This window comes from Pristis pectinata, chromosome 43, assembly GCF_009764475.1.
Source record: "Pristis pectinata isolate sPriPec2 chromosome 43, sPriPec2.1.pri, whole genome shotgun sequence".
In the NCBI taxonomy this organism is placed as follows: Eukaryota; Metazoa; Chordata; class Chondrichthyes; order Rhinopristiformes; family Pristidae; genus Pristis; species Pristis pectinata.
In genome coordinates, this window is record NC_067446.1 from 2986098 (window position 1) to 3001324 (window position 15227).

A 15227-nucleotide genomic window follows, 5' to 3' on the forward strand; every position below is an offset into this window, starting at 1 on the left:
CCCCCAGAGAGGGACTGAGAGACACCGGTCAGTGTACAGATCTCCCCCAGAGAGGGACTGAGAGACACCGGTCAGTGTACAGATCTCCCCCAGAGAGGGACTGAGAGACACCGGTCAGTGGACAGATCGCCCCCTGAGGGACTGAGAGACACCGGTCAGTGTACAGATCTCCCCCAGAGAGGGACTGAGAGACACCAGTCAGTGGACATATCGCCCCCTGAGGGACTGAGAGACACTGGTCAGTGTACAGATCTCCCCGAGAGGGACTGAGAGACACTGGTCAGTGTATAGATCTCCCCCTGAGAGAGAGGGACTGAGGGACACTGCTCAGTGTACCGATCTCCCCCTAAGTGGGACTGAGAGACATTGGTCAGTGTACAGATCTCCCCCTGAGAGACACTGGTCAGTGTACAGATCTCTCCCTGAGAGAGAGGGACTGAGACACACCGGTCAGTGTACAGATCTCCCCCTGACAGAGAGAGAGAGACTGAGGGACACTGGTCAGTGTACAGATCTCCCCCTGAGAGAGGGACACCAGTCATTGCAGACAGCACAAGGAACATTGCATATCTTTTATTAAAAGAATGTGTACACATTATTCATTCGAGCTATAGACGTATAACGCGTGGAGAGAGATTAATTCAATCGATATCTTCCGTCCACAATGAGGGCTGTTGTTCAGTGTGGAGCAGGTCAAGGACCCCCCCCCCCCCCCCCCCGACGTACAGTGAACATTCACCCCTACAGGTGTAGACGGGGAGGAGGCTACTCTGGCCCCATTAGCCAACGTCCCTCCCCGAACCGGTGCACAGCAATCCAAAGCATCCCACGTCCGCCACACTCCCTCCAAGGGACGTGGAGGGACCCCCGGAGTCTTGCCTCTGCTCAGAGTTCGAGGAAGTCGACACGTTCCACACAGGGATATCGGTTTGGCCGTGGTGGCGCAGCGGGTTAAGCCCCGTCTCCCAGCGCCGGAGACCCGGGTTCGATCCTGACCGCCATTCAGCCACTCGGCCCAGCGGATCTATACCAGCCCCCTCTCCGTCTCAAACACAGCCCCACCATTCCCCCCCCGCACCAACCAAGGGGGTAATTCCCTGCAGCTGATTTGCCCGCCTTTGGAATGCTGGGGGGAGGGAGGGGGATGAAAACCCCGGGAACCGACCCCCACCTCTGCACGGAGATTCCCCAGTTTGGGGGGTGTTGGGGAGGATTTAAGGCATCAATGGGTAAAAGGGGGGCGGAGAGGGGTGCGGGTGAGGAAGGGGGAAGAGGTTGGGATCAAAGGCGAGGGGGGGATAGGGATGAGCCCCTAGCATGGAACGGGAGGGGCCAGGTCGGTCTACGAGATAGTATATACCCGACGCAGCAAATGGTCTGTGCTCTTGGAAGGGGACGGGTCATGTGATTTCCCACCACTCCCCCCCACCTGAAAAATAAGGACAAGATCTCTTCCCGGGACACTTAACCCCACCCTCTCTCTCTCACACACACCCCCACTAAATGTTCTACTTTTGCCTCCTCCCTACATCCTAGGACACTGAGCGCAGACACCTTGGGTGGGGTGGGGAACGGGTGCGGGACAGCGGGAGGCGCGGCGGTGGGCAAAATCCGCGAAGAAATTGACCGCCCCGGGGGGGGGGGGGGGGGGGGGGGGGTGCCACACACGCCCCCACCCGTCCTGCCTCACTCTACCCCACCCCCCAAAAGTCGTCACTCCCGGCCGCAAAGTTTACGGAGACGTCCCGCGCGCTCTCTCTGTCCGGGGGTGGGGAAGGGTGGGGGCACATCACCCACCCCACCCCCCCCCCCCCCCCCCCCACTGTGAGGGGCGGGTCTCACTGTATGCAGTCCATGACGTGTATCTGCAGGGTGTCCATGTCCGGCGCCTGGTACTGACACTTGGGGCACCGGTAGTCCGGCTGCTCGTCGGGAAAGGCATGCCGGTGGGGTGGCTCGGCGGGCACGTGGAACGGGACGGTGCTGCCGTTCTGGAAGTAGTTACCTTGGGGAGGGAGGGAGGGAGGGAATGAGACAGAAACCGTCACTCAATCGATTCCATCTACCGCACCCCCCCCCCACCCCCACGCCACGGATGAGATGGATCCGTCACTCAATCGATTCCATCTACCGTGCCCCCCACCACCTGCGCCGTCCCTCCTGGCAGCTCACCTTGGCCGCCTACGGGCGTGCGGAGACTGTCGCTGTGCCGTCGCTGCAGCTCCTCGATGTGTGCCCTGGGGTGGGGTGGGGGGGTGCGGGGGGAAGGAAGCAGCAGATTAGTTTGTCCCGCCAAAGAGACATCAGGTTTTATCCCCACGGTCCCCACAGTGGGATCCAACGCCTCGACGGACCCCCACCCCTCCAACAACGAAAACATTCGTAGCTTGGCGGCACAGCACCCAAGGGTGCTCTGGAAGTTGTCGCTGTGAGTCCAAAGGCGAGGGGTGTGTGTGTGTGTGTGTGTGTGTGTGTGTGAGAGTCACACAGCATGGAAACAGGTCGGCCCAGCTGGTCCGTGCCGACCAAGATTCCCGTCCAAGCCGGTCCCGTTTGGCCCGTTTCCCTCTAAACCTTTCCCATCCACAGACCTGTCCCAGTGTCGTTAATGTCCCTGCCTCACCCACTCCCTCTGGCAGCTCGCTCCACGTACGGACCACCCTCTGGGTGAAGAAGTTGCCCCTCAGGTTCCTATTAAATCTCTTTCCCCTCTCGCCTTAAACCTGTGCCCTCTAGTTCTTGATTCCCCAACCCTTGGGGGAAAACTGCGCGCGTTCACTGTATCTCTGCCCCTCGTGGTTTTATACACTTTAATAAGGTAAGTGTAATAAATAAGATCCCTCAGTCTCCTACAAGGAAGAAAGTTGTGTGTGTGTGTGTGACCAGTCTCACCCCTCCATGCTAACACTGCAGGTTAACAACTCTCCTCCGGTGACGTGGCAATCCCTCCCCACCACACGGCCCTCCCTCCTCATCGCCCCTCCTCCTCCTCCACAGCCCAGCGCTCCCTCCCCTCCTCGCTGCGCACCCCCCCCCCGCCACTCCTCACCTCATGGCCACCTCGTGCTCGGCCCGCAGCTTGTCGAATTCCACCTGCAGGGCCTTGATCCTCTCCTGCTGCAGCTCCTTGTGCTGGTGCAGCTGCTCGCGGGCTGCGCGCTCCGCCAGGAAGTCCGCCTTGAACACCTCCGCCTGCCGGCGCGGGGAGGAGAACCAATCAGGGCGCGAGGATCCAGGGGGCGGAGACCCAGGCGGTCACAGGGGACGGCGTGTGGACTCCAGGCGCCCAGACAGCGCCGGGAGCTCGGGATCGAACCGCAGGTCTCCAGGGCGGCGATAGGTCTCCAAGTTGGGGGAACCTGCGGGCGGTGGCGCTCCCCTGACCTCAGCGGGAGAGGGAGGTGCAGCCCCTGGAGCGAGGGACCGTGGTGTGTTCTGTAGACGGCGCGGCCACTGTGGCGGAGGGAGGGAGGGACGGAGTGTTCCGGAGGGTGGGTGGGGTGTCGATCGAGTGGGCTGCTCTGTTCCAGACGGTGTCGAGCTTCTCGAGAGTCATTGAAGCCGCACTCGCCCCCAGGCAAGTGGGGAGTGTCCTGTCACACTCCTGACTTATAGACGTGGGAAAGGTAATGCGGCGGATGTGGAGTGCATGGACTAACTGCACTGAGGCAAGTGGGGAGTGTCCCGTCACACTCCTGACTTATAGACGGGGGAAAGGTAATGCGGCGGATGTGGAGTGCATGGACTAACTGCACTGAGGCAAGTGGGGAGTGTCCCGTCACACTCCTGACTTATAGACGGGGGAAAGTTAATGTGGCGGATGTGGAGTGCATGGACTAAACTGCACCCAGGCAAGTGGGAGTGTCCTGTCACACTCCTGACGTAGATGAGGGGGGGGGGGGGGGGGGGGGGGGGGGGGGGGGGGGGGGGGGGGGGGGGGGGGCCGGGGGGAGGTAATGCGGCAGATGTGGAGTGCATGGATGAACTCCACCCAGACGAGGGGGAGGGCTCCAGGAGGCTGCTGGCGCTGGGACCTGAGCAACAAACCATCTGCCGGAAGGAGTCAGTGGGTCGGGCAGCGTCCGTGGATCCATACCTGGGCTTTGAGGACGGGGACGGTCTCCAGCTCGGCCTTCATGGTCTCAGCCTCCTCCTTCAGCTTGTCGATCAGCTCCTGCTTCATGGCCAGCGCTAGGCCTCGGCCTCCCTCAGCTGCTCCCCAATGTCGTCTGCCTGGCCCTGCGGACACACGGCAAGGTCAGGGGGGCCGGGGGGGTGGGGGGGGAAGGGGAGTGGGGGACGGACATGGCAGGGTCGGGGGGGTGGGGAAGGGAGGAAGTGACAGGGAAGGGGGGGGTTTGAGGAAGGGGGTGAGGAGGTGAGGAGAGGAAGAGGGGGGAGGATGGGGGGATGAGGAGGGGGGTGGGGGGGAGAGGGGAGGTGGGTTGGGGGCGTGGGGAGGGGAGGGGGGAGTGGGCTGAGGGGGGGTGGTGGGGTGAGGAGAGGGGGGTGGGGGGGGTGAGAAGGTGGGGTAAGGAGGGGGGTGTGGAGGTGGGGGGGGAGGAGAGGGGGAGAGAGGAGGTGATGGGCTGATGAGGGGGGAGGAGAAGGGGGAGGAGAGGAGGGAGATGAGGGGGGGGGGGAAATCGGCCATCAGCGGTCAAATTCAAGAGCCGGTTCCCTTACCCGGTTTCTCTTGCCGTCCTTGACAGTGAGATCGTATTCTGCAAACAACTGATGGTACGCCGCCTGTAGCTGTGCCAGCTTCCGCCTGTCCAACAGTCAGAGAAAACAGTCAGTATTACAACCCAAGACACCCCCGCGAAATCCCGAAGCAATTTCCTAGGGAGTGGGTTACAGGCTGGGATCGGATCCAGGGGTTCGGGGGGTTTATATATAGAATAACAGACCCCCCGGGAGTGGGTTACAGGCTGGGGTCTTGATCCAGGGGTTCGGGGGGTTTTATATATAGAATAACAGACCCCCGGGAGTGGGTTACAGGCTGGGATCTGATCCAGGGGTTGGGGGGTTTATATATAGAATAACAGGTGCCCGGGAGTGGGTTACAGGCTGGGGTCTGATCCGGGGTCCCAGATTCGACACTGACTTGTCCTCGGACGCGTTCTGTCGCTCCGTCTTCAGGGCAGACTCGGAGTTGTGGGCCACGATGCGCAGTTGGTCGATGGTGACACTTGACTGCTTCTTCTGTGCCTCTGCTTCCTTCTCCTGAGCTCTCCAGGGCGGCTTCTTCCAACACCTGGCACCTGTCGGTCCCAGGGAGCAAGACAAGAGCTGGCAGCTGCTCTTCTTCCCCCTCCTACCCCTACACCCCTCCCGGTCTCCGTGACCCCTCGCCCTCCCCTGCCACCCCTCCCGTCTCCGTGACCCCCTCCCCTCCCCTGCCCCCTCCCTACCCCTCCCCTCCCCTCCCTCCCTGTGTCCGTGACCCCCTCCCTCCCCTGCACCCCTCCCTCTCTGTGACCCCCTCCCTCCCCTGCACCCCTCCCGTCTCCGTGACCCCCTCCCTCCCCTGCACCCTCCCCGTCTCCGTGACCCCCTCCCTCCCCTGCACCCCTCCCCGTCTCCGTGACCCCCTCCCTCCCCTGCACCCCTCCCCGTCTCCGTGACCCCCTCCCTCCCCTGCACCCCTCCCCGTCTCCGTCCCCCCCTCCCTCCCCTGCACCCCTCCCCGTCTCCGTCCCCCCCCTGCCCCTACACCCCTCCCTGTCTCTGTGCCCCCCTTCCCTCCCCTGCACCCCTCCCCATCTCCCTGACCCCTCCCCCACACCCCTCCCCGTCTCCGTGACCCCCTCCGACCTTTACACCCCTCCGTCTCCGTGACCCCCTCCGACCTTTACACCCCTCCCCGTCTCTGTGACCCCCTCCCCTACACCCCTCCCCGTCTCCGTGACCCCCTCCCCTACACCCCTCCCTGTCTCTGTGACCCCCTCCCCTACAACCCTCCCCGTCTCCGTGACCCCCTCCCCTACAACCCTCCCCGTCTCCGTGACCCCCTCGAGCACTCACTTGTCCTCCAGCACAGTGCTGTGTTTCCTCATGGTTTCCACTGTGGACTGGCTCTCCACCAGCTCAGCCAGCAGCGAGGTGACCTGCGCTTTCAGTGATGTGCGGTCGTCGGACAGTTGCTGTAACACACGCGCGAGCACGCAAACGCAGGACACGTTAGTGCACCGGGGTCAGGGACACAGGCTCCCCACGCGCAGAGCAGAGGCGCACATTGTCCGATATACGTCCCCCAGACACAGCCCAAGATACCGATACACACTGCAGACACAGTCCGATACACCCCCCACACACACTGTAAACACAGTCCGATACAGCAGAAACACACACACTGCAGACACAGTCTGATACACCCCAAATACATACTGTAAACAGTCTGATACACCAGAAACACACACACTGTAAAAACAGTCCGATACACCCCAAACACACACACTGTAAACAGTCCGATACACCAGAAACACACACACTGTAAACACAGTCCGATACACCCCAAACACACACAGACTGTAAACACAGTCCGATATACCAGAAACACACACACTGTAAACAGTCCGATACACCCCAAACACACACACACTGTAAACACAGTCCGATACACCCCAAACACACACACACTGTAAACACAGTCCGATACACCCCAAACACACACACACTGTAAACACAGTCCGATACACCCCAAACTCACACACACTGTAAACACAGTCCGATACACCCCAAACACACACACACTGTAAACAAAGTCCGATACACCCCCAACACACACACACTGTAAACACAGTCCGATACACCCCAAACACACACACACTGTAAACACAGTCCGATACACCCCAAACACACACACACTGTAAACACAGTCCGATACACCCCAAACACACACACACTGTAAACACAGTCCGATACACCCCAAACACACACACACAGTAAACACAGTCCGATCTGATACATCCCAAACATACACACTGTAAACACGGTCCAACGTACATCCCCCCCCCCCCCCCCCCCACCACAACGCAGTCCAACGTACGGACCTCCCCCACGACCCCTCACCTCGACCTGCCGGGTCAGACCCTGAACTTTGGCCTCGAAGTCTGCCTCCTGCTGCTTCAGCCGGTTCTCCAGCTGGTCCAGATGTTCGCCTGCCCCGGGCAGTCGGTCCTGGGGATCCGGCCTCCTGCGGGGGACAGGGCGCACCTTCCCGTGAGAGGGGCCCGCGGGGGGGGGGGGGGGAGGGGGGCGGGTCCCGGACCCTTGGGGTAATGGACACGGGGAGGGGTGTAGGGGCCGGAGGGGGTCACGGAGACTGGGACGGGTGTAGGGGAGGGAGGGGGTCATGGGGAGGGGGTGTAGGGGAGGGAGGGGGGTCACAGAGACGGGGAGGGGTGTAGGGGAGGAAGGTGGTTACGGACATGGGGAGGGGTGTAGGGGACAGTGGGGGTCACAGAGACGAGGAGGGGTGTAGGGGAGGGAGGGGGTCACAGAGACGGGGAGGGGGTCACAGAGACGGGGAGGGGTGTAGGGGAGGGAGGGGGTCACAGAGACGGGGAGGGGGTCACAGAGACGGGGAGGGGTGTAGGGGCCGGAGGGGGTCACAGACGGGGAGGGGTGTAGGGGAGGGAGGGGGTCACAGAGACAGGGAGGGGTGTAGGGGGGAGGGGGTCACATAGACGGGGAGGGGTGTAGGGGGTCACAGAGACGGGGAGGGGTGTGGTGGAGGAGGTCACAGAGACGGGGAGAAGGTGTCGGGACCGGAGGGGGTCACGGAGACGGGGAGGTGGCGTTGGGACCGGAGAGGGTCACGGAGACGGCGGGGTGGGGGGTGGACGCAGGGAGGGGACGCACCGACGTACCGCACCTGACTGGCGACTGGCCCGTAGTTTCTTCACTGTTTCTGTCAGCCCCTCTCTCCTGGAAGACACATGCACCGTCTCAGTGTCTGCACGCCCCCGCCAAGGGGAAGGGGCGGCGAGGAGGGAGGGAGCGCCGCGGGAGGGGCGGCGAGGAGGGAGGGAGCGCCGCGGGATGAGAACCGGACTAGACAGCACGCGCCCACGCCCGCTCTCCCCCACCCCCACCCACCCCCCCACCCCTGCCCGCAGCCCACCTGCGCCAGCTGTTGCTGTAGCAGCCGGTTCTCCAGCCTCAGTGCCTGCAGGTCCCCCTCGAGTTCCTCCTTCCGTGACTTCAGGAGGCGCACGAATTCCGAGCTCTCCGCCTGAGCACAGCGCAGAGAGGCAGGAGTGACTCACACCGCCGCCTCCTCCCCACCACCCCTCCGTGACGCTGCCCCCTCGAACATCCCCCCCGCTGACGTCAGCCGCACTTGAGTGACGCTCCCTTGCGTGACGCTCCCTAACTCTGTTGAACTCCCTCTCTAGCCCTGGTAACCATCAGTTGTGCGCAATTTACTAAATAATTGTACGTTAATTTGGAACGGGTGCAGAGGAGATTTACCGGGATGCTGCCTGGTTTGGAGAGTGTGCATTATGAGGAGAGACTAGGGGAGCTCGGGCTTTACTCTTTGGAGAGGAGGAGGATGAGAGGAGATACGATAGAGGTGTACAAAATATTGAGAGGAATAGATAGAGTGGACAGCCAGCGCCTCCTTCCCAGGGCACCAATGCTCAATACAAGAGGACATGGCTTTAAAGTAATGGGTGGGAAGTTCAAGGGAGATATCAGAGGGAGGTTTTTTACCCAGAGAGTGGTTGGGGCGGGGAATGCGCTGCCAGGGGCGGTGGTGGAGGCAGGTACATTGGTCAAATTCAAGAGATTGCCAGATAAGCATATGGAGGAATTTAAAATAGAGGGATATGTGGGAGGAAGGGGTTAGATAGTCTCAGGCGAGGGTTAAAGGCCGGCACAACATTGTGGGCTGAAGGGCCTGTATTGTGCTGCACTGTTCTATGTTCTCTGTAAGCAAAGTTCCCGTGCTTTTCCCGTCTGAGGAATGAAGTCCACGTCGGGTTTACTGTCAGATGCACCGAGTGTACGGGGTGCGAGGACAAAATGACGTGTTACGGATTAAGTTACTGTTGGTGAATGTCCCTTTAAGACATAGTACAGTAGCGCGCGTGTGTGTGTGTGTGTGTGTGTGTGGCGTGGTTACGACAACAGGAGTTTTTGGAGCAGTCAGAGAGAGAGAGAGAGAGCGAGAGAGCGTCCACTTTGTCATTAACCTGTAGAAGGAAGCAGGTATTTGTGTGGACGGCCATGCCTCGGATGCCCTTCGGGGTGGCAGATACTTCGGAACAAAGGAATGGAGATCAGCAGTGACTGAGGTGTCGTACGAGTTCCATCGTGGGACAGGTGGATTTCGTAATTACTCCCCGTTCTCTCTACATCTCCTCTTCAGTCAACGGCGGCTTTACAGAAGCCTTTGCTCACGTTTCACCTGACGGCTTGCTGAACCGAACCTTGAGAACTATTCCCAGACTTGGGAGTTTGCCGCACACACACACACTTCGAGTTTAGTTTTTGGGGTTGATGTTTAAGATCTAACATTTTTACTTCTAACAGTGGAACAATTTTACTTTTGTTTTATTATCATAAGTAGTTATTAATAAAATAGTTTCTTACACTTAATACGTGACTCGGTGTGTTTCTTTTGTGGCTGATACGTAACAAGCGCCTGAGACTTAATCAGTGCGTAAGTGGGGTAAATGTGTGCGCGAGACTCTCATCTATCGGCGTGTCTTACCGAGGGTGTGGTCGCGGGATCCGAGTCCGCGAATCTGCGCAGGGAAGGCAGAGGAACGGGCCCTTCGGCCCGCAGTGTCTGTGCCGAGCGCGAGGCTGATTTGCCTACGCCCCCCCACCGCCGCGGGGACCGTCCGCGTTTCAACCCGGTCGCCTCTCGGTCTTCCGAGGCCCCCGGCACGCGCCGGAACAGAATCGGGCCGCTCGGCCCATCCCGTCCGCCCCGCCGTGGCCAATTATTCCTTATCCCCCGAACCCGTTCTCCCCATAACGCCCCACACCCCACCCCCCTCCCTCACCGGTCAAGAACCTCTCTGCCTTAACGATGCCCAAGGACTTGCCCTCAGTGGCAACGGATTCCATAGATTCGCCGCCCTCCGGCTGACGAAATTCCTCCTCGTCCCAGTTCTGAAGGGACGTCCCTTCATTCTGAGGCCGTGCCCTCGGATCCCGGACTCTCCCGCCGACGGAGACACCCTCCCCGCGTCCGCTCTATCCCGACCTCTCCACGTCCGGGAGGTTTCAATCAGGTCCCGCCCCCCCCCCCCCCTAATCCTTCAGGGACATCCAACGCCCCTCGCGCGTTAACCCTCTCGTTCCCGGGGTTGCTCTCGAGACCCTCTCCGGGGCTCCCCACCAGACCGCCCACCCCTGCCAAGTATCGTCAGCGTGGACCTTCTCCGAACCGCTCCCTGCGCACGGACCGTCCTCCCGGGAATAAAGGGAAGTAAATTTCTCAGCGTGGGTCCCTCAGCCTCAGAAGCACGGAAAATTAAATTGGAATGTGTAGTGATGGCAATGATAGAACATAGAACAGTACAGCACAATACAGGCCCTTCGGCCCACAATGTTGTGCCGACCTTTAAACCTCGCCTGACTATCTAATCTCTTCCTCCCACAGATCATGTCTCCTCTCATCCTCCTCCTCTCCAAAGAGTAAAGCCCGAGCTCCCTTAGTCTCTCCTCATAATGCACACTCTCTAAACCAGGCAGCATCCTGGTAAATCTCCTCTGAACCCTTTCCAACACCTCCACATCCTTCCTATAATGAGGCGACCAGAACTGGACGCTGTACTCCAAGTGTGGTCTGACCAGAGTTTTGTAGAGCGGCATCGATCCAGTTGATCAATCCAGTAAACTCCGAACTGCACCCAAACGCACAGACGTCCCACCGTACACAAGAACAACGATAGTCTGCGGAAGTCTGGACGTGGCTCACTACTCCGTAGAGCGTAACCTCCCTTAGTTTTGCATTCATTTGTCCTCAGTTTGTTAATCGCTTGCAGGCCCCGAATACTAGCCTCTTGCGAATCCTGTGCAAGGCTTGACGAGTTGGACGAGGGGGCGGAAGGCTGGGTTGGCAAGTTTGCAGATGACACAAAGGTCGGTGGTGTTGTGGATAGTGTGGAGGGCTGTCGGAGATTGCAGAGGGATATTGATAGGATGCAGAGCTGGGCTGACAAGTGGCAGATGGCGTTCAATCCGGAGAAGTGTGAGGTGGTACACTTTGGAAGGACAAACTCTAAGGTGGAGTACAAGGTTAATGGCAGGATTCTGGGTAGTGTGAAGGAGCAGAGGGATCTGGGGGTTCATATCCACAGATCACTGAAAGTTGCCTCACAGGGGGATAGGGTAGTTAAGAAAGCTTATGGGATGTTAGCTTTCATAAGTCGTGGGATCGAGTTTAAGAGCCACGAGGTAATGATGCAGCTCTACAAAACTCTGGTCAGACCACACTTGAGAACTGTGTCCAGTTCTCGCCGCCTCATTATAGGAAGGATGTGGGAGAGTTGGAAAGGGTGCAGAGGAGATTTACCAGGATGCTGCCTGGTTTAGAGAGTGTGCATTATGAGGAGAGACTGAGGGCTTTACTCTTTGGAGAGGAGGAGGATGAGAGGAGACACGATAGAGGTGTACAAAATATTAAGAGGAATAGATAGAGTGGACAGCCAGCGCCTCTCTCCCAGGGCACCAACGCTCAATACAAGAGGGCACGGCTTTAAAGTAATGGGTGGGAAGTTCAAGGGAGATATCAGAGGAAGGTTTTTTTACCCAGAGAGTGGTTGGGGCGGGGAATGCGCTGCCTGGGGCGGTGGTGGAGGCAGGTACATTGGTCAAATTCAAGGGATTACTAGATAGGCATATGAATTTAAAATAGAGGGATATGTGGGAGGAAGGGGTTAGATAGTCTCAGGCGAGGTTTAAAGGTCGGCACAACATTGTGGGCCGAAGGGCCTGTATTGTGCTGTACCGTTCGGCGTTCTATGGTCAATGCTCTCTAGTCAATGGTCCTATGTTCTTTGCCTCTCAGGCGCTCAAGATCATTGACCCCTCAGCTTCACCCCTCGATCCCGAGATGGGTCAATTGTCCGAGGCGACCCCCCCCCCCCCCCCCCCCCAATCCCTTCGATCCACATCGCCCCCGCAGTGCCGGAAGTCACTCTGGCCACCTCTGACCTGGCCCTGGGGTTCCTCCGCTTGGGGTGCAGTGGGACAGTTGAACATGCTCTGGGTGATGGTGGTGTACGAGGCGAGGGAGCTCTCCGCACTCTCCCCGTTGCAGCGGGCTTGCCCGTCCGCGGCCGGCCCCTGCCGAGGTAAGAGGGGGCACCGGTCAGCGGCGTGACAGCTACGCGCCTCTCCTTCCCCCCCCCCCCCCCCACGGACAGAGCTTTGGGGTGGCGGGTGGGGGTGAGATGGCAGCGAAGACTCCGCAAGCAGATCAGCTGTGGGTGGGGAATGGGGGGGGGGGGAGACGGAGGGAGGGAGGGAGGGAGCGGAGGGGGAAGCAGTGTGGGGGGTGTGGAGGGAGTGGGGGAGGGAAGAGGGGGGAGGGGAGACGGGGAGGGGGGATGAGGAGGGAGGGAGAGGGGGGGTACGGAGAGGGTGGGAATGGGGAGGGAGAGATGGGGACGGCGAGGGAGAGGGGGAACGGGGAGGGAGAGGGGGGAATGGGGAGGTGGAACGGTAAGGAGGGGGGCGGTGACGACACGACTGGCATTTTACCTTGAGCTCGGGGCCCGTCTCCCCTGCCCTGCGCTGCAGCTCGCAGTTGGCAACCCTCAGCTGCTCCACCAGCCTCCTGGCCTCCCGGAACCGGGTCAGCACAAATTCCTTCTCACTCTTGTTCCGCGCCTGGAACTCCTGCAGCTCCTTGCAGCGTTCCCGCAGCGCCTCGTTGCTCAGTCGGATCGCCTCTGGGTCGGCGGACGCCAGGGGGTGGGGTTTTGTGGGGGGGGGGGAACAAGAAGAGGTCAGCAACGCAGAACGAGGCTAAACCCGACCCACGTTCCGTTAAGTTTTCCCCCCCAGAGAGGGGGTGATACCGAAAACCGATGCCGCCCTCCGCCAAGGCATGCCAGCGGCTCTACTCCGTCAGGAATTTGAGGGAACTTGGTCTGTCACCGAAGACCCTCACTAATTTCTACAGATGTACGGCGGAGAGCGTTCTCGCTGGTTGCATCACCGCCTGGTACGGAGGATCCAATACACAGGAGGCCGCGGAGGGTTGTAGACTCAGCCAGCTCCATCACCGGCACAACCCTCCCCAACATCGAGGACATCGGTGCCTCAAGAAGGCAGCATCCATCACTGAGGACCCTCACCACCCGGGACCTGCCCTCTTCTCGTTACTACCATCGGGGAGGAGGTACAGGAGCCTGAAGATCCACACTCAACGATTCAGGAGCAGCTTCTTCCCCTCCGCCGTAAGATTCCTGAACCCATGAACCTCCTCGTTCTTCCTTTCTTTTGTGCACCATTTCTTTTTGTAATTTATAGTAATTTTACGTCTTTGCACTGTACTGCCGCCACAAAACCACACATTTCACGTCATGCGTTAGTGATAATAAAGCCTGATTCCTTTTTGTGTTTTCTCGCCCAAAGAAGGAGGTGTCATCGAATCTTCCTCTGCTGAGATCAAGAGGCCCGGGTTTTTAATTCGGTCGTTTTCCCAACCAGAGAGGGGGTGATACCGTCACTTGAGGAATTCAACGCTGAGATTTCATAGAATCATAGAACAGTACAGCACAATACAGGCCCTTCGGCCCGCAATGTTGTGCCGACCTTTAACCCTCGCCTAAGACTATCTAACCCCTTCCTCCCACATATCCCCCTATTTTAAATTCCTCCATATGCTTATCTAGCAATCTCTTGTGTTTGACCAATGTACCTGCCTCCACCACCGCCCCAGGCAGCGCATTCCCCGCCCCAACCACTCTCTGGGTGGAAAACCTTCCTCTGATATCTCCCTTGAACTTCCCACCCATAACTTTAAAGCCATGCCCTCTTGTATTGAGCATTGGTGCCCTGGGAAGGAGGCGCTGGCTGTCTACTCTATCTATTCCTCTTAATATTTTGTACACCTCTCTCATGTCTCCCCTCATTCTCCTTCTCACCTTTGCTTCATAGTTTTCTTTCCCAGAAAGGGGGTGATACATATAGCCGCAGAAGATAAGAACATAGAAAACCTACAGCACAATTCAGGCCCTTCGGTCCACAAAGCTGTGCCGAACATGTCCCTGCCTTAGAAATTACTAGGCTTACCCATAGCCCTCTATTTTTCTCAATTCATGTACCTATCCAACAGTCTCTTCAAAGACCCTATCGTATCCGCCTCCACCACCGTTGCCGGCAGCCCATTCCCCGCACTCACCACTCTCTGAGTAAAAAACTTACCCCTGACATCTCCTCTGTACCTGCTCCCCAGCACCTTAAACCTGTGTCCTCTTGTGGCCACCATTTCAGCCCTGGGGAAAAGCCTCTGACTATCCACACGATCAATGCCTCTCATCATCTTATACACCTCTATCAGGTCCCCCCTCATCCTCTGTCGCTCCAAGGAGAAAAGGCCGAGTTCCCTCAACCTGCTTTCATAAGGCATGCTCCCCAATCCAGGCAGCATCCTTGTAAATCTCCTCTGCACCCTTTCTATGGCTTCCACATCCTTCCTGTAGTGAGGTGACCAGAACTGAGCACAGTACTCCAAGTGGGGTCCAACCAGGGTCCTATACAGCTGCAACGTTACCTCTCGGCTCCTAAACTCAATTCCCCGACTGATGAAGGACAATACACCGTATGCCTTCTTAACCACAGAGTCAACCTGTGCAGCCGCTTTGAGCGTCCTATGGACTCGGACCCCAAGATCCCTCTGATCCTCCACACTGCCAAGAGTCCTACAATTAATACTAAATTCTGCCATCATATTTGACCTACCAAAATGAACCACTTCACACTTATCTGGGTTGAACTGCATCTGCCACTTCTCAGCCCAGTTTAGCATCCTATCTATGTCCCTCTGTAACCTCTGACAGCCCTCCAAACTATCCACAACACCCCCAACTTACTAACTTACTAACCCACTAACCCACCCCTCCACATCCAGGTTGTTTATAAAAATCACAAAGAGCAAGGGTCCCTGAGGTACACCACTGATCACCAACCTCCATGCAGAATATGACCCATCAGGTCAGGGGGAAACCTTTCCCAAGTGTGGACGGTGACAG

The 15227-nt window shown here is 58.6% G+C and overlaps 1 protein-coding gene across 1 annotated transcript; it reads right to left on the reverse strand.

Moving 5' to 3' along the window:
* Positions 1–558: 558 nt before the first annotated feature.
* Positions 559–14162, reverse strand: LOC127566555 (NF-kappa-B essential modulator-like). Its single transcript, XM_052008970.1, is given in 15 exon segments — positions 559–2005; positions 2173–2237; positions 3050–3192; positions 4097–4192; positions 4195–4239; positions 4687–4771; positions 5108–5245; positions 5247–5264; positions 6028–6146; positions 7075–7198; positions 7880–7932; positions 8129–8239; positions 12181–12312; positions 12730–12918; positions 14121–14162. Coding segments are annotated over 15 exon segments (1527 nt in total). The 3' UTR covers positions 559–1838.
* Positions 14163–15227: the final 1065 nt, after the last annotated feature.